This window comes from Ahaetulla prasina, chromosome 2 (genome assembly GCF_028640845.1).
Source record: "Ahaetulla prasina isolate Xishuangbanna chromosome 2, ASM2864084v1, whole genome shotgun sequence".
In the NCBI taxonomy this organism is placed as follows: Eukaryota; Metazoa; Chordata; class Lepidosauria; order Squamata; family Colubridae; genus Ahaetulla; species Ahaetulla prasina.
Window position 1 is genome coordinate 63531893 of NC_080540.1, and position 19065 is coordinate 63550957.

Genomic DNA, 19065 nt, shown 5'->3' on the forward strand with positions numbered 1-19065 from the left:
TTAAAATGAAGTGCATTATTTTCCGAAGATACTATCCCATAAGCCTATACAAGCCATTTAATGAAATACTTGAAATTAGCATATGAGAAGTTTCTTCTAGTTTAAGGACTAGTAAGCAGATGTGAGCTCCCACCATTTTTTGTCAATTAGATTATAATTTGATATTTTTATTGTGGCTAAAGTCATTGCAAATATATTTGTCTTATGAATCATTAAACAAGACGATGGATCAAGGATGTTCACTGACTTCTCTAATCTTTAACTTAGTTCTTGAATATGTAGCTTCTTTCATTAGACAATGTCAAGATATGCAGGTTGTGATGATAGTTGATATTGATATTGAATACAAACTGTTCCTATGGATAGATGATATCATATCTATTGTGGATAATTTTTCAGTTCATTCCCAAATCTTATTGAAGCTACAAGCAATATGATTTATGTTCTGTTTATACCATCAGCTAGGAAAAGTTTAGTCTGTTTCCTAAAGGATCTAAAATATCTATTTGTTGAACCATCAACTAATGCATATTTTAAGAGGGATTCCAATATTAATTCCTAATAAATATTTTATACAGGTAGAGAAATTATTGAGAAACATTTCTGAGTATTGCCTGCATTGGGTACAATTAGATAGTAAATTCATGAAGCCTTTGAAATCTTGGCAAGTAGTAGGATCAAGGTACAATAAACTTGAAATTTATTTCCCAGACTTGAAAGCTGCTGGACATATACTTGGTTATTAATAGATAAGTGATTAAATTTTCAGTCAGAATATGAATATTGATACTATGGAATATTTCGAATTTGAAGTTAATGAGGAAATGTTTAATTAGAAACCCTGGGCCAAAGTATCAGCTTCGTGAGATAAACCAGACAGGAAACATAGCTAGATGAATTAATTCTACTTTATTGTAAAGTTACATCAACATAAGCTTGTAATTATGAAGGTATACTCCCCCCCCCACACACACTTTACAGCTCAGGAAACTAGGGAGGATCCCTTCTGAGTCACTTGCCCTGGTCATATTCCTGCTGTGGGCTAAGTTGCCTTTTATCTGACCTTTCCCTTGGGTGCTTCTTTTTTTCCCGCCTTCCAAGGTCATTTCCACATACCATTATACAAACGAAGGATACCTTTAAATTGGTTGACTTATAATGATTATTTTAATTTTTTTGAGGTATTATGTTTTGACTATGACTTTCTGACAGCTTATGCTTGGCACTATGCATAGTTGAAACATGTATTAATAAAACAGTGTGCCATAGGGGCTTCAAAGTTGCCTGCAATTCTACAATCTTTAAGAGATGCATAACATGAAACCAACAAATGGACTAAATGAAATTTAAAAATAGGTTGAAGATTAGCATTAGTCATATACCTGAAATGTGGAATAAAAGATTTGAATAACCAGGTTTAGAAAATGAATGGGTGCAAGTCTTAATAAATGTAAAATATGTTTATAGATATAGCTGAAAGTGAAGATGCTTCCTGTTCAGTCCAACTCTGGTATACATAAAATCTCCAGAATAATAGTCAATTTGTGACTTTCCTTTCCAGATTAGAGGCTGGTTTTATGGTAGTTTGTATGTATCAGTGTCCACATTTTCACTTAACCATGTCTCAGACATGCCTTATTCTTTATTATGCTGTGTCCCTTGAAGTTCTCCTAGCTTCTCTCCAGCCTATAATGGTAACAGGCTTAAGATGACTGTAACAACCTTTTCACCAATGTTGTAAAGTAGATCAATATTTACATTGTGATATTTCATTCAGTGTTCATAGACCAGGAGAGATAATCTTTTCTAAGCTATGGAAGCAGGAACCTTTTATTTAGTTACCAGATACCAGTTTTACAAGAAGATATTAGTTTTACAGATTACCAGATTTTAGTTTTACAAGAAGAGTACTCAACTCCTCTGCTCACAATAAAATTCCTTATACCAGCAGGCTTGAAATTTTAGGCCTGGATAACCTTGAACTATGCCGTCTACGTTTCAACCTAAGTTTAGTTCACAAGATTATCTACCTTAACGTCTACCTGTTAATGACTTCTTTAATTTCAATTGCAATAACACAAGGGCTATCAATAGATACAAACTAAATGTGATTCACTCTAATCTTGATTGCAGAAAATACAACTTCAGCAATAGAGTAGTAAATGTCTGGAACACTCTACCTGATCATGTTATTTGTTTCTCTAACCCCCACACCTTTTACCTTAAATGACTACCGTGAACCTTACACGTTTCTTAAGAGGTCCCTAAGGGGGTGTGCATAAGCGCACCATCATGGCTACCGTCCCTGTCCTACTGTCCCCATTTATATGTAATCATTCTATGTGTTTATGGCTAGGTTTTGCCTATTTGTATCCATTTATTTGTGCCATTTTTTTTCATGTGTCCATGTCTATGTCTATACTGATACTTGTTTCCTTGTTCTTGTTGACAAACAAACAAACAAATAAAAAATTAAATAACTACCAATTCTCCCTGAATTCAGTGGACCTTATATCTGAAGAAATATGGATAATTTAGTTAGCTTATGGTCCATACAAACTGTGCTGATTCTTAGTTCAGTCTTTCCCTCCAGTAAGGTGGGGGTGCTTTATTAAATATAGTAAAAAATACTTCGCTACAACTGTACAAGCAGAATATTTATTTTATGGAAGAAAAATGTGGCTGGAAAGAAGACAGAGAGGAGAATGTTAAATCTCCATATGTTAGATCTTGTACACTGCAGGAACTACTGTCCCTTTTCTACATTTAGTTTCTCCATCACCTGGGTTAAAAATTGAGAATGTGTTATTTTTAAATATGTAGAATTAAAGAGGTCACGGGAAATGATGCCATGTTTTTAACAGTTTTTTAAAAAAAATTAATATCATAGCTAGTTGTGAATACGTTTTCCTCCAAGTTGCTTAATTCCTTGCATAATTTAATACTATGTCTGAAAATAAGCTTTGAATCTCAGAAGAGTCAAAATCAGATCAAATAAACTTCATAGCTGATTTCTCCTTTTTAAATTATTGTTTGAGTTTACATTTCTTTTTTAGATTTCATAAAAAAGTATATGGAGAAAGTCCCAATTAATCTTTTAAGTAAAGTTTTAAAAGAAGTCTTTAACATTTATCTGTAATTATTGGTGATTATAGTGCTTTATCACCACTTGTAGCTTCCAGTACACTATTTTTTAAAACTTAAATGACAAGGGATTTTTTTGTTTTTTGTTTTGGGGTTCTTAAATTTCTATCAAATTGTAACACTTGTCTTCAGGTGAGACTTAGTTAAATCCTTTGAGTATTTAAGAAGCATTCCTGAAATGTTTGCCAGAAAAGTGACAAGTTTACCACTTAGAAACTTATTGACAGGACACATAATTGAAAAGATTGCATGTGAAAGATTTTAATGATTTTTAATAAATGGAGTGGCAGCTCTAAATGTGTTTATACCCATTTATGGAAATGCCAAAGGATTATGTGAAGACATTTTAATAGACAATTGTGCAATCTGATTGCAGACAAAGCAGCTGGAGATTATACATATGATTCTTAGCTTGTCTGGTCATGTCTGCTATATGCTGGTTAGAAACACATTTAACACCAGTGCATTGACAATTGGTGGTCCCCCAATCTATCTAATTAGTTTTTCAGTTAAAAAAATAAAAAAATGTCCCTGATGTCATCAGTAATTGCAATATTGTCATTTATAATAATTAGCATCTGAATGGTTTTTCAAAAGATATATTTATTAATTTCTATCTTACTGACATTAACTTAAGAGCAATTGTAGAAAAAGCAATATTAACAGTACTCAAATGTTTGGAAAGAATGTAAAACTTGGAGTTAATAGGATCTAAAAGTTCTACTCACCATTGTAGTTTGGAAGTGTAATACAGAGTGCAATGCACATAATTTAATGTCTATATCCTTTAAATTTAAGGAAAGAATTTTTGCTAAGTGCAGCATTTTAAGACCCACAGTTTCAGATAAAGCTTCTAGTAATATCATGATGTCTAAGAGAACTGATATAAAGTAAATACATGAGAATTCAGATAAACACTTGGGAGACGGTATTAATTTAGGGTGTTTATTATACAGAATGTATTATAGCCAGGGATAATTTTAAAAATGCCCAAACTTTGTATACAAATTATATTCTCCTCCCTGCTCTGTTTTGTTTGTTTTACTGCTTTGCTTATATCTATCTAAATGTGTAATGTCTTTAGAATTCCACAGGGTGTCGTAATGTAATTGTTGAATCTATCATAGAAATGAAAGAAATATGATGTATGCTCTTTGGAAGATCAGTTAGCATTGAACTGAGAACAGAGAATGCATAATGTTATAAAACAGTAAGCTGTTAATTTATTTACTGATTGCCTTTTTTCTATAGTTCCATATAAGACGGTTGTGTGCACAGAAACAAGAACTTTCAGACTCCTTTCTAAGAGCATCTGTTCTTTATACTGGCAGATACATAGATCCATTTAGTTTTTCTGTTTGCCCAGAGGAAAGTGGAGGTAGAATATTAAAGACATTCTTCAACCTATTTTTAATTCAATTTTTCTGCATTTATTTTATGATTCATATGCTTAACATATAGTATGTCAATTTTAAAAAATACACAAAACTGTACAATTAAAAATGCAGAGTTGGATATTCAAATAATAATGATTACAGGATCACGGATCAGCTATATTTCATGTATCAATACCGAGCATCATTTTGGGGATGGTTTATTTTCTCTTATACACCTTAGGGAACAGCATTTAGTAGGCAATGGACTTGAGACCTTATATTATCAAATGTTCTCATTCAAATTTTTATCTTCTATTACAGATTTCATTCTATAATGATGACAAAACCTACAACGAAATTAAAAAATAAACTACCAGATTTACGTAAATTGAACAGTAGCAGTACCCCTGTCACTTCCTGAACCACTGCAATTATTTTGAATAGGATATCATTGCAGTTTTGTTACAGATAGTCCTTGGCTTACTACCAACAATTGAACCCTAAATTTCTGTTGCTAAATGAGACATTTTAAAGTGAGTTTTGCCCCCAGGTCACTTTTCCTGCCACAGTTGTTAAGTGAATCATTCCAGATGTTAAGTTAGTAACATGGTTGTTAAGTGAATCTATGGCTTCCCCATAGACTTTGCTTATCAGGTCACAAAAAGTGATCACATAACTGCAACCATAATAAATATGAGTCAATTGAGTCATAAATATGAGTCAATCTGAATTTTGATCACATGACCGTGGAAATGCTGCCACGGTCGTAAGTGTGAAAAATGGTCATAAGTCACTTTTTTCAGAGCTGTTGTAACTTTGAACAGTCACTAAATGAACTGTTGTAAGTTGAGGACTACCTGTATTTGTCATTAATTTTCTTTACATTGCTCAAGATTTTTTTTTTTGGCAATATTAGTTTGTTTTACTTAAGCGCTCCATTTTCTCAATGTTTCTGTTATTTTTTCTTCTTCTTTTGTCCCACTTTCTCAAATCCATAAATAAAAAGCAGAAATCTGCTTAACGTTAACTTTAAAAAATAATTATGTACTGTTGAAAATAAAATGTAATAATGCACTGCTTAATATTGTTTAGTTCTTTTTTTACTGTATTGGAGCATCATAGACTAACATTTTTCTTGTATCCCAACCTTTTTTCTTTTGAACTGTACAGCAAATAGATGTAACTTCCACCTCCACCACCAGCCCCCTCATCACTTTAACACATAAGTTCATGACACAATACAATTCTCTCTATCCAAAATAATTTCTATCATATATTTGTAATTTATGTCAAGCATTGCAATCTAGAAAGTATATGACCTTTGGGATGGGTATTTTATTGCAAATGAGGAACACTTCTTCCAAATATATTTCTTCAAATAAATAAATAGCTAATCAAATTGGGTAGTTATGATTTATTGACAAAATAATACTACTCAAGTCTTCTGCAGTCAGATTATTCCCAGCTAAGAGTGTGAAATTAGTTTTACTTTCTCATTTCATCTCAGTTTGGATATAAAAGCTTATAAAGAAAGTGCAAAGCAAAGTAAGCCAATGACAGTCTAACTATGCAACCCTCCCAATACAATAAAGTTTTAAGGTACTGTATATCTCATTCACAAGTTAGAATATAATAACCTCACCATTGATCTATAACAGGGTGAAATGCTCCCGGTTTGGATCAGATCAGATTGGCCGATTCAGTAGTGATGGCAGCAGGTGGTTCGGAGAACCGGTAGTAAAACTTCCTGGGTCCCCTCCACCCATGCCCACCAAATCACCTGCTTGCCCGCTTGCCGCTTCTTTTAAAAAATGCTTTTAAAAGATAAAAAAAGGCTCTGAGGATCACAGCTGAGCCATGCAATCGTCAGAGCCTTGTTTTACTTTTAAAAGCATTTTTTTAGCCGAATAGGATGTAAAAAAATGCTTTTAAGGATTAAAAAAAGGCTCTGATGATCACAGCTGAGCCGCGCAATCATCGGAGCCTTTTTTTACTTTTAAAAACATTTTTTTATCGGCCGAATAGGTTGTAAAAAAATGCTTTTAAAATTAAAAAATAGATCGTGCCCCGCAGCTGATCACCACCACCACCACACGCTGTTCTACTTACCCCATGCCTCCTTTTGGCATGCACTTCATAGGTGCGCACCTTGCATTTGGTGCATGCTGTGCACTGCACATGTGCACGCACAGCAGGCATGCACAGCCAGCGAACTGGTAGTAAACCGGTTCAGATTTCACCACTGATCTATACATATCTGGAGGGCTCCAAATTGAGGGGGATGATTTTATGGTATTTAATAGCTATATGGGACCACCCTAGCTGAAAATTGAAAGCACGAATAAATGTAGAGGGTCACAGTGTATGTGAGTTCAATATTCTTCATTGGATTCCATATATTTTGATTATTATTGACTGTTGGTGTAGCTGCATCACGTATCATCATAAGCAGAGATGGAATTCACTTACCTTCTCTACCGGTTCACAAATGTGAGCGCACGCATGCGCTCATACTTCCGTGCATACTCTTTGCTTGTGCATTATGTCCAGGTGGGTGGGTGGGTGGAGCGTCCCATAGTTGCCACTACCGGTTCGCCCAAACCGGACAGAACCGGCTGAATCCCACCTCTGATCATAAGGTTGTGTGGCACTGTGATAATGCCAATAACAACTGACTGTGATTAAGGGTAGATTTGCATTTTTTAAAAATTTTGTGTGAATCATTCTATTCAGTTAAGATATATGGAAATGTTGACTGGCAATAACTCTGCACTTAAATAGTGGCTAAATAAGTGGCATGAAGGAAGAAAAGCGAGCTAGCAAAAGCTAGCAAAGCGAGATCACCTTTCAAAAGATCTGTAGTAAGGGGACTTCCAGTTGACGGCAAAGTGGGGTTGGACATGAAGAATGGGTCTCCACACTCCCATGCTGAATTCTCCTCGTTGGTGGGCTCCAAGAGGAGCCAAAACCTCCCTCTAGGGAAAGCGAAGCAAAGAGGGGTGCTGTTGTGTCTGCACCCCCCGAGCCGGGCCCCCTGCTAGAAAGTGACTTGGAAAATGAGGGGGAAGGGACATCAGGACTTACCTCAGGAGCACCGGCTTCCAGAGGCTCCAGGAGCCAGGTGAAGGAGATAACGAGGCCTCCGTCCCCTGACTCTTTCCCCTCCAGGCCACAGACCCAGCTGATGGCAATCAGGCCTGGCTGGACCCTAGGTTTTGTAGGCAGGAGAGGCGGGAACAACAGAAGCAGGGATGGGACAGGACTAGGAAGTGCTGAGTCATTTATTTTATTTATTTATTATTTCGATTTTTATACCGCCCTTCTCCCGAAGGACTCAGGGCGGTGTACAGCCAGATTATAAAAACAATACAATATACAGATTAAAACAGAAAGTTAAAATAACATATTCTATAAATGGCCGAAAATTTAAAACCGTCAAATTTAACCCATAAAATTCATAAAATACCCCAATTAAAATTATTTAAAATTCAAAAAGTTTAAAAAATTTAGGCCAGTCCCGCTTGGATAAACAAGTGCGTTTTCAATTCACGGCGAAAGGTCCGAAGGTCAGGTAGTTGACGCAAACCAGGGGGAAGTTCGTTCCAGAGGGTAGGTGCTCCAACAGAGAAGGCCCTTCCCCTGGGGGCCGCCAGCCGACATTGCTTGGCGGACGGCACCCTGAGAAGACCCTCTCTGTGTGAGCGTACGGGTCGGTGGGAGGCATAAGGTAACAGCAGGCGGTCCCATAAGTACCCGGGCCCTAAGCCATGGAGCGCTTTAAAGGTAGTAACCAACACCTTGAAGCGCACCCGAAAGACCACAGGTAGCCAGTGCAGACTGCGCAGGAGCGGTGTTACACGGGAGCAACATGTGGCTCCCTCGATCACCTGTGCAGCTGCATTCTGAACTAACTGAAGCCTCCGAGTGCACTTCAAAGGTAGCCCCATGTAGAGAGCATTGCAATAATCCAAACGAGAAGTGACAAGAGCATGAGTGACCATGCATAAGGCATCCTGGTCAAGAAAGGGGCGCAACTGGCGAACCAAGCGGACCTGGTAAAAAGCTCTCCTGGAGACGGCCGCCAAATGGTCTTCAAACGACAGCCGTCCATCCAGGAGAACGCCCAAGTTGCGCACCCTTTCTGTTGGGGCCAATGACTTGCCCCCAACAGTCAGCTGCGGTTGCAGCTGACTGTACCGGGATGCCGGCATCCACAGCCACTCCGTCTTGGAGGGATTGAGCTTGAGTCTGTTTCTCCCCATCCAGACCCGTACGGCTTCCAGGCACCAGGACAGCACTTCGACAGCTTTGTTGGGGTGGCCTGGGTGGAAAAGTACAGCTGAGTATCGTCAGCGTACAGCTGGTAACTCACCCCAAAGCCACTGATGACCTCGCCCAACAGCTTCATATAGATGTTGAACAGGATAGGCGAGAGAATCGACCCCTGAGGCACCCCACAAGTAAGGCGCCTTGCGGTCGATCTCTGCCCTCCTGTCAACACCATCTGCGACCGGTCAGAGAGATAGGAGGAGAACCACCGATAAACGGTGCCTCCCACTCCCAAACTCTCCAACCGGTGCAGCAGGATACCATGGTCGATGGTATCAAAAGCCGCTGAGAAATCTAACAGGACCAGGGCAGAGGAACAACCTCTATCCCTGGCCTTCCAGAGGTCATCCACCAACGCAACCAAAGCTGTCTCCGTACTATATCCGGACCGGAAGCCGGACTGGAACGGGTCTAGATAGACAGCTTCATCCAGGTACCGGGGAAGCTGCCATGCCACCACACTCTCTACAACCTTCACCACGAAGCGAAGGTTGGAGACTGGACAATAATTTCCCAAAACAGCTGGGTCCAGGGAAGGCTTCTTGAGGAGGGGTCTCACCACCGCCTCTTTCAAGGCGGCGGGGAAAACCCCTTCCAACAATGAAGCATTTATAATTCCCCGGAGCCAGCCTCGTGTCACCTCCTGAGTGGCCAGCACCAGCCAGGAGGGACATGGGTCCAGTAAACATGTAGTGGCATGTAACCTCCCCAGTAGCCTGTCCACGTCCTCGAGAGCCACAGAATCAAACTCATCCCAAAGAACATCGACAAGACGCGTCTCCGTCATCTCACTTGGATCATCGCAATTTTGGTCCAAACTATCCCAAAGCTGAACGATTTTATCGTATAGATAACCACTAAACTTCTCGGCACGTCCCTGCAAGGGGTCATCCCGCCCCTCCTGATGTAGGAGAGAGCGGGTCACCCGAAACAGGGTGGCCGGGCGGTTATCTGCCGACGCAATGAGGGTGGAAACGTAGGAACGTTTTGCCTCCCTCAGTGCCACTAGGTAGGTCTTCGAAAAAGACCTAACTAGTGTCCGATCAGCCTCGGAACGGCTGGACCTCCAGGTACTCTCTAGGCGTCTTCTCCGGCATTTCATCTCTCTCAGCTCCTCAGAGAACCAAGGGGCCAATTGAGATCTGCGCTGGGTCAGAGGCCGCAAAGGCACGACACGGTCCAAAGCCCCAGCCGCGGCCTGTTCCCAGGCTGCAACTAGTTCTTCGGTCGTGCCATGGGCAAGATCCTCAGGGAACGGCCCAAGCTCCGTCAGGAACCTCTCGGGATCCATCAGGCACCTGGGACGGAACCAACACATTGGTTCCGTCTCCCTGCGGTGGGGAGCAACGGTCTGAAAGTCTAGGCGGAGGAGAAATGGAGCCACACCCCACAGGATATAAAAGCAGCAAGGGCTGCTATGCCTCTTCGTAGCATGCAAATCAACTGCTTGACTAGAGCTGAAGTACTGTTTGACTCATCGGCATCAGAGAGATAACCGAGACACTTGGCAGATGCTCGCTAGTTTGCTGCCAGAGCTGATAGTGCCGGCTAATTAAGTCATCGCTTGGACTGAGGCGAGGGGGACAGAACAGGTGCCCTGTAAGGTCGCAGAGAGTCGCAACTCTCCTGACTGACCTGGGGTTTTTCTTTCTCTCTCAGCCACAATGAGGAGAAGAGGAAGCCTAAACATGGCTGCCACGAAGCTGGGGCAGCTGAGAAACACCTAAGTCTAGTGCTAAAGTGGAGTTAGTGAATAGTGATTGGAGCTGGGCGAGGATATTTTTTTTTTTTTTGCATTTAGTCCCTAAACTTAAAGGAAAAAAGAAGAAAATCCAGAGAAGAAAAGAGACTCTTAGAATTACCTTTTTTAAAGTGGCGACCTGAATGAAAGGAACTGAGTGGTAACCGGAATGAAAGGAGAAAAGCTAAAGATTTTTTAATTAAAGAAAATTGGATTTTAAATTGGGTAGGCGTTATGGAAAGGCATTATACTATGCTGAAACTATGTAACTGAATTGATTCGAGTATTTAATTCTGTCTCTATAAACTGAATTAAATTTGGATTTTAATTTACCACATTTGAAACAATGCTGAAACTTTGTTGATGCTGCCATCTACTGGTGAATGGAATATACTACACCCCTACAAATCTAGGAAAACTTTAACAGACGAAATAAGCAACATCTTTTTGAAGGATTGAGGGGATACTAACTGCCCTATAATTAATTACTTTACTATTGTGATAAGGAAGACTTTTAAGTAAAGTAAAGTGACTTTTGTTGTGAGGAAATTGTCTGGACTATTTAAATGGAATTGATTAATAACCCTGAGATGTAAAGAGCTATGATTATTGAACTCTTTGATGAGCAAAATTGGAATTGAGTATATTGTTTGTGGCCCTGATTAAAGGTGGACTTATTAAACTAAGACAAGAGTGAGTTTTCAAGAGAAATGGCATGGATATTTCAAAGCATTAGGGATACCATGAAAAAGAATCAAAGAGAGATAAAAGACTTCATCCAAGGCATGAGTGACAAAGTGGAAAATATGATAAACTGGCAATAAATGAAGATCAAAGTGTCCAGGAAAGAGAGGAGACGGCGGAAAGAATGGAGGAAAAGATAGAACAGACAAATCACCAAATAAAACAAGAGGATGAGAAAAACTTTTTGAGAGATATAAAAATGGAATTGGATAATCTGGAAGATTTTTGAAAGGGAAATAGGAGTATGGGTGGATACTCTGAAAATTTTGAAGCTTAGGAGGATAGAGATGGGAGAAATATTTAGATGGAATAATAAAGATACAGATGTTGACCGAGACAAAGATCCAAGAAGGGAGTATGGGAGGAAAGCCAAAAAATGAATAAGAATTAAAATGGGCAAGGGATGATAGATAGAATAGAGCTATTATTTTCCTTTTCTTTCTTCTTTTTTCTAATATAATGGTGGCCTGATTAAAAACTAGAAATAGAGGTAGAAATAAGAATATATACCTTTATATAAAGGACTATGTATTAACATAAATATGTATCTTAACATTAGGATTAGTAAGAGTGACCTGACTAGAAGCCAGAATAGAGGTTAGGGGGAATATTAGTAGTGATAATTTCTATATAAATTGAAAATAAGTAATAATTAGATGGAAATATGAGAGGTTGAAAGATAATATTACTATATGTTCAAGAAGATCATTGACATTAGAATGGAACATTGAAATATTGAATAACTACTTTAGAATAATCAAGTACATTAATATTAGGATTATATAAGTTTGATTATATAATAGACTGTTGTTATTTGTATTAACATGAATTATACCCAGAGGCCACACTGTTCTTGTATTAATGTTGATATATGTTTAAACATAAAAACCCAATAAACCTTGGGGGGAAAAAAAGATCTGTAGTACTTTTATTTTAGGTCCAGTCTTGAAAAAAAATGCTGTGTTAAATCAGGTTGAAATGCAAGACTCTTCCTTATATTTAACCCCAAAGCATGAGGCATTGATTTTAAATATAAATTTCCATCTACATGTTCTACTTCTGGTTTCCAGAAAGAAGCACCTGACACTGTTTTGTTAGGATAGCATGAAATCTTAAACCTTGCCTTCTGTGATAAAGAAACATTTCATTATCTTGCTTCTCCCCACTCCCCAAAGATTGAAAATCTTCAGGAGCAACTTAGAGATAAAGACAAGCAACTAACTAATTTGAAAGATCGTGTGAAATCACTACAGACAGATTCCAGTAACACAGATACAGCTCTAGCTACCCTGGAAGAAGCCCTCTCTGAGAAGGTAGGTTCTCTTGTTTCCGTCTACAATTTCTTTTTAGAATTGGCTCAGATGTTCTACTGGCTGGTCCTTTGGACACAGAAATCTCTCCTAAATGATCAATTTCATTGAAAGATGTACAAAAACTACAAAAAGATCTTCAGGATTCCTGTTTGGGTTAGTAGCGATTTCTGTCTTAAAACACAAGGAATTCATTTCATAAGGTGCCAAACATGTATTTGTAAGTGTCTGGACCAAGGGTCTCCAACCTTGGTCCCTTTAAGACTTGCGGACTTCAACTCCCAGAGTTCCTCAGCCAGTTGAAGTCCACAAGTCTTAAAGGGACCAAGGTTGGAGACCCCTGGTCTGGACAGCTAAAAGATTACAGCTTTGGCATTCTCTCCTCCGTTCTGATTGGCCCAACAGTTTCATGTTGGTAAAAATTGGAATTGCTGCTGTTGCAAGTCAGGGCTCTAATGCATCCTGATACAGAGGATCATCCTGATACAGAGGATGCGGTGGCTCAATGGCTAAGACACTGAGCTTGTCGATCGAAAGGTCAGCAGTTCAGCGGTTCGAATCCCTAGTGCTGCATAATGGGGTGCACTCCCATTACTTGTCCCAGCTTCTGCCAACCTAGCCGTTTGAAAGCATGTAAAAAAAATGCAAGTAGAAAAATAGGGATCACCTTTGGTGGGAAGATAACAGTGTCCCGTGTGCATTTGCCATTTAGTCATGCCAGCCACATGACCATGGAGACGTCTTCGGACAGTGCTGGATCTTCAGCTTTGAAACGGAGATGAGCACCGCCCCCTAAAGTCGGGAACGACTGGCACATATATGTGCGAGGGGAACCTTTACCTTTACTTACAGAGCTCTATGATTGAGTTCCTGTTTGCTTTTGTGGGGGAAAAAAGACATTAGATTAGACTTGTAAGAAGAGAGATATAAATCCAGGAATGCTTGCCAAACAAAATAAGAGTAGAAAGGAGACATTGTTGCAATTTCATTATATTTGTGGTTAAACATCCAAAACATGATATCTAAAAGCATTTTAACAAGTGTAATCACCACCTAGCTCAGAGATACTACAGTTCAAGTCCACTTTGTTTTGTGTTTGTGAATTATGGTGTTGAGCGTTTAATAGAATGTGTGACTGACAGCAAAACTTGATTTCAGTCAATAGAGTAGGAAAAATAATAACTAAAATGTACAAGTGTCTCTATGTAACCAAATTAATCTTAAGTGATAACCTTAAACCTGCCTACAGAAATTTATAGTATTTGGGAGATACTTTTTCCGTTGTGCTTAGTTTTCTATTTTTTATTTCCTATTCTATTTTTTGTTCTTTTTAATGTTTTAAGGGTCACACAATGTTGTATATGTCATGTTGCATACATTTTCCCCAATTAGAGAATTCTTTCCTTAGTGTACACATTTTTATGTAATTTTTCCTCATATGCCTATATTACTGTGCATTTTCCTCAACATACACATTTGTATAGGTTTTAAAATTGTGAGCTGCATTACAAAATGTAGAAAAATCTGGCAAGGACTGTACTCTAGTTTATGTATAACTTTGAAAAGTACAAATTGGATCACTTTGTGCCTAAATGTGAAGGAAATGCTGTCCTTTGTCTTTGCTCTTCCATACGCTGCATTGTCAAAAGATAGGATTGATTTATCCATGCTAAGATTACAAATGAGGTAGAGAAAATAGTTGCAATGTTGGAGAAGGGATGAAATAGAGATTTGTTTAAGTGGATGGGTTTCATTTTCTTTTTGGCCCTGATTTTCTTGAGGACTATTACAGGGACCCAAGTCAGACTCAAGTAGCTATTTCACATTGTTGTGGGTCAAGAATGTTTTCCAGGTGCTAAATATTGGGAAAGCATAGTTAAAACAACTATTGGTGGGGTTGATAAGAAATACATTAGAAAAATATCTGATTAGAGATAAATTAGGAAAACATAATTAGACAATTGAGGATTAGGATTTCTACCAGAGGTGGGTTTCAGCAGGTTCTGACCAGTTCTGGAGAACTGGTAGCAGAAATTTTGAGTAGCTCAGAGAACCGGTAGTAAAAATTCTGACTGGCCCCGCCCCCATCTACTCTCTGCCTCCCAAGTCCCAGCTGATTGGGAGGAAATGGGGATTTTGCAGTAACCTTCCCCTGCCATGCCCACTAAGGCACGCCCACCAAGGCACACCCACAGAACTGGTAGTAAAATTTTTTGAAACACACCACTGATTTCTATCCCATTTGACCCACATCTTCCCTGACAGTTCATTACTCAAAAAAACAAAATCTTTACTTTAGAGTTAGCAAAAAAGAAGAGAGTACCTAATACTGTATACCTTTTTGCACATGTTCTCTTGTGTTCTGCCACTCGAATTAGTTGTGTCTTCATTTTTTCTTTTCTACAAGAAATTCTCATTATTGCACCCCTCCCCCAAAGGCTAAGTATTTTACATATGGTAACTAGTAATGTTTGAAATATTACAAGAGCCTTTTTATTGTAAATCTTATGAACTTTATTACTTTATTATTTTCTGTCCAGAAAAGGTCATTCTCAAACTATAATTAAAAGAAGCTCTTGATAAATTAATCTACAGTAACTTTTCACGTTTAAAATTAAGGATGGCCACTATCTTAGTAATAAATGTGATGGAAGAATAATTTGTATTTGGGTAGAATGCAAAATGATCACGTCCCTACAAGCCAGAAATCTTAAGAAAACCTGGAATGTGAGGGGCAGTTGACTTCTGGACAGAGTTAAAAGGAAAAGAAAGCTATTATTAAATTGAAATACATGACAAAACAAACAAATAACAAGAGATGATGGCAGCTCTTCTCTACAGTCCTTCTGCAATTTGATATAGCGAAGGGCTTTTGCTGATGAATAATTTATAACTTACATTTTGTATCTATTTAATAATATTACTAAATAAACTTTAATTGTTCATAATCAACTGATCCTCCCTATAAACAAGACAATTTAATACCTGCCCCCAAAGTATTTTTTGTATACAGATGTATCATGTTGGCATATGTATTGAAATGTTGAAATATTTTCCAAAATAAATTCATATAAAATATTTATTTCACCAAATTTATTTCACCAAATTTATTTCAGCAAATAAATTATCTGCTGCAATACAATTGGGAAAATTATTATTTATTTATGTCTTTATTAAATATTTATATGGCTGCCCAACTCACATGCACCCCATTCTTCCAGCATTTTATAAATAAGAACAGGGGCATATCTGGAACAGTTCAATGTAGATTTTCCTTGGTTAAAGGAAAATGGGATGGAAGGTTGGAGTCCAAAAAAGGAAGAGCAATATCTTCTGGAGAAGCAATTCAGTTGACACTTCAATGATTTTCATAAGAAGGATTTCAAAGTGAGACCCACATTTCTGTTCAGACATATTGCTGATGTATCAAGTCCATCTTCCAGGTACAGAATCTGTAGAATACACGTGTTAGTCAGTAGATTGTTTGATAAGAAATATAATGGAAAACCTTTGTTTAGAGTAAGATAAAGTAAGAAAATCTAAATTTCCCAGATGATCAGTATTTTGGAATATCTCTCAATAGTTATAATACATATATCAAATATCCAGGGCAATAAGGCTAAGCTATCAGAGCCATTTTATGGAAACCTAGAATACACTTCTATTAAGAGACAAAGTTCACTAGATCTGTTGAATTCAAATCTGGATGACCCACGAGATTTATCAGCTAAGATCTTGACAGGATATGGCTATGTCATGTCTTTGGGGCATACATGCAAGAAGCATTTCATCATGGAACAGTAGCTGTCATTTTCTACTGTATACTGTGTGGTGTATTAGTATGTGTGTGTGTGTGTTTATGTGTCTATCTATCTACCTACCTACTTACCTACCTACCTACCTGTCTATCTATGCATTGACAATAAAGATGTACCTATTTTGTATGCTTATTTTTTGGATAAAGTGAACCCTGAAAAAGTTAATGCTGTAGAAGCTTGTATTAGTGCAATCTTTAAAAGAATGGACAGTAATGATATTTAACAAAAATGTATTGATTAAGTTAATTAAATATGGGTGCAAGAAATTTAGTGTTTATAATTCTAGGAATTCTGGGCACAGGAATTCAGTGTGGCTAATAGTTATTCAGTCAGGGTGGGATGGGGCTAGTGTTAGAATAATAACCAGTAATAAGTGAATATTCTTCCATTCTGTTTGACATGGAAGAAATATCTAAATTTGCCAGTACTGTATGTTTGTCTTAATTAGTGCAATTGCTATCCATCTAAGGATTTTCAACCTTTCTATAAAAATGCTTTTAAAATGCAGTAGCTAATAATGCCTGTTCTGTATCAACATTCTTATTTCAAGATCATTGGTATTAGGGATGATTGTTTTTCTATGTCAAAAATCTCCCAGTGTGTACACTTGGAAAGTCCCTTGACTGAGACCTGATTAGTTGGTTAAATAAATGGCTTCACTTGAATGTTAAAAATCTCACAATAATATTAACATTAGTTATATATTTGTACATCTAGTATGATACATAGCTTTTGCTATAGTACTGATCAAACAGAAAGCACTTTTGTGTGATGTACCACATTGTACTACAGAAGAAAAGGGCTAAGGTTATTAGGGAAACACAAATATTTACACACTCTTTTAAGAGTATACCTTTTCAAGTGAAGTATATATTTTTCCCCTCTTGAGTATATTGCTTGTTTGGCTTCTGCGGGAGGGACTGTTGCTTGGTTCCTCCTCTAGCATGTTAGTTTGGTCTGGAATATCAGCACACTGACAATAATTATTTATTCCTTTGAGAAAAGTGAAGAACTACATTAGAAAGTTAAGTTTACATTCTTCCAAATCTATTCCTAAATTCTCCCATTTCATTAATCAAATTTCTTTAATGAAATAAACCTGACCCATCAATTTGCAAAAATGGCCTACTAGAAGTTATTTACAGAGACAATCAAGATTCCATATCCAAGAGACAAATACATTCCCAAATTCTACACTAGAAGCTCAGTAGATTGCTTGCTTTTTCTATCTGTCTTAGATAGCAAAAGTGAATTCTCAAGCATATGAATTCTCCCTCACATAACATTTTAGTTGTTAGTGAGTACTTGAACCAGGTGGGTCACACTGGATAAATTCTGACCTAATGTGTAATTGCTTCTATTATGGCCTTGTTATGTATGTTCTGCTGTTGTGCCCTACTTCAATTTTCTATTGAAAATGTAACATTGTGCATTTTTAGCTTCCTTTATGTTCACAGAATTTTCAAGCTGCTGCTTCTGTTTTAAAATATAGCCATATTTTTTTGCTTTTAGGAGAGAATTATAGAGAGATTAAAGGAGCAAAGGGAGAGAGATGACCGTGAAAGAATTGAAGAGATTGAATCCTTCAAAAAAGAAAATAAAGACCTGAAAGAAAAAGTTAATGCTTTACAAGCAGAGCTGACAGAAAAAGAGGTCAGTATTTGCAACTAATAAAACATTTTATTGTAGAGATTCAAGTGTTATAAAGAATCAAACCTTTACAAGCAATGTAAATGTTATAAGTTGGTTATTAAGGCTATTTATCATACTTCAAACTGAGTAGTTTTGCAATCTTACAATTTTTACACATCTGTTTATAAACAGTGTCATAGGATATGGCAGAATCCAGCCAACATTGGTTATTCTAGCAAAAGCTAACAGGAAAATATGTAGAGGACACCAATGGGAGACCATGGGGTATTCTAAAGCCATAGACTACACTGTAATGTTGAAAAAATAATCTGGAAGAAGAATTTGTTTTCTGTACCAATTCTGAAAAAGCTGTATGGGTATGTCCTGCACAGGTATTTCCTGGTGACAGATTTGTCAAATTTAGATGAAGCAGAACAACCTTGCTATTTTATCTACTGGGTAAGATCTGGATGTGTTCTTCCCTGAACACACTTAGTCTGCATTTAGCATGGATTCTACTAATTAGGGACATGGTGGCTCAGTGGCTAAGATGCTGAGCTTGTCGATCAAAAGGTTGGCAGTTCAGCGGTTTGAATCCCTAGTGCCAAGTAACAGGGTGAGCTCCTGTTACTAGTCCCAGCTTCTGTCAACCTAGCAGTTCGAAAGCACTTAAAAAATGCAAGTAGAAAAATAGGGACCACCTTTGGTAGGAAGGTAATGTGTCTTTGGCGTTTAGCTCATGCCGGCCACACGACCACGGAGACATCTTCGGACAGTGCTGGCTCTTCGACTTTGAAATGAAGATGAACACTGCCCCCTAGAGTTAGAACGACTAGCACATATGTGCAAGGGGAACCTTTACCTTTACTACTAATTAGAAGTAGGGATGATTTAGAATAGAATAGAGTAGAATAGAATAGAATTCTTTATTGGCCAAGTGTGATTGGACACACAAGGAATTGGTCTTGGTG

The 19065-nt window shown here is 37.8% G+C and overlaps 1 protein-coding gene across 1 annotated transcript in view; it reads left to right on the plus strand.

Moving 5' to 3' along the window:
- Positions 1 to 19065, plus strand: part of ERC2 (ELKS/RAB6-interacting/CAST family member 2) — a 617452-nt gene that overhangs the window by 294741 nt on the left and 303646 nt on the right. The window contains exons 7-8 of the mRNA XM_058170468.1: positions 12510 to 12647; positions 17975 to 18115. Coding sequence (XP_058026451.1) covers positions 12510 to 12647; positions 17975 to 18115 — 279 coding nt within the window. The remainder of the gene's footprint in view (positions 1 to 12509; positions 12648 to 17974; positions 18116 to 19065) is intronic.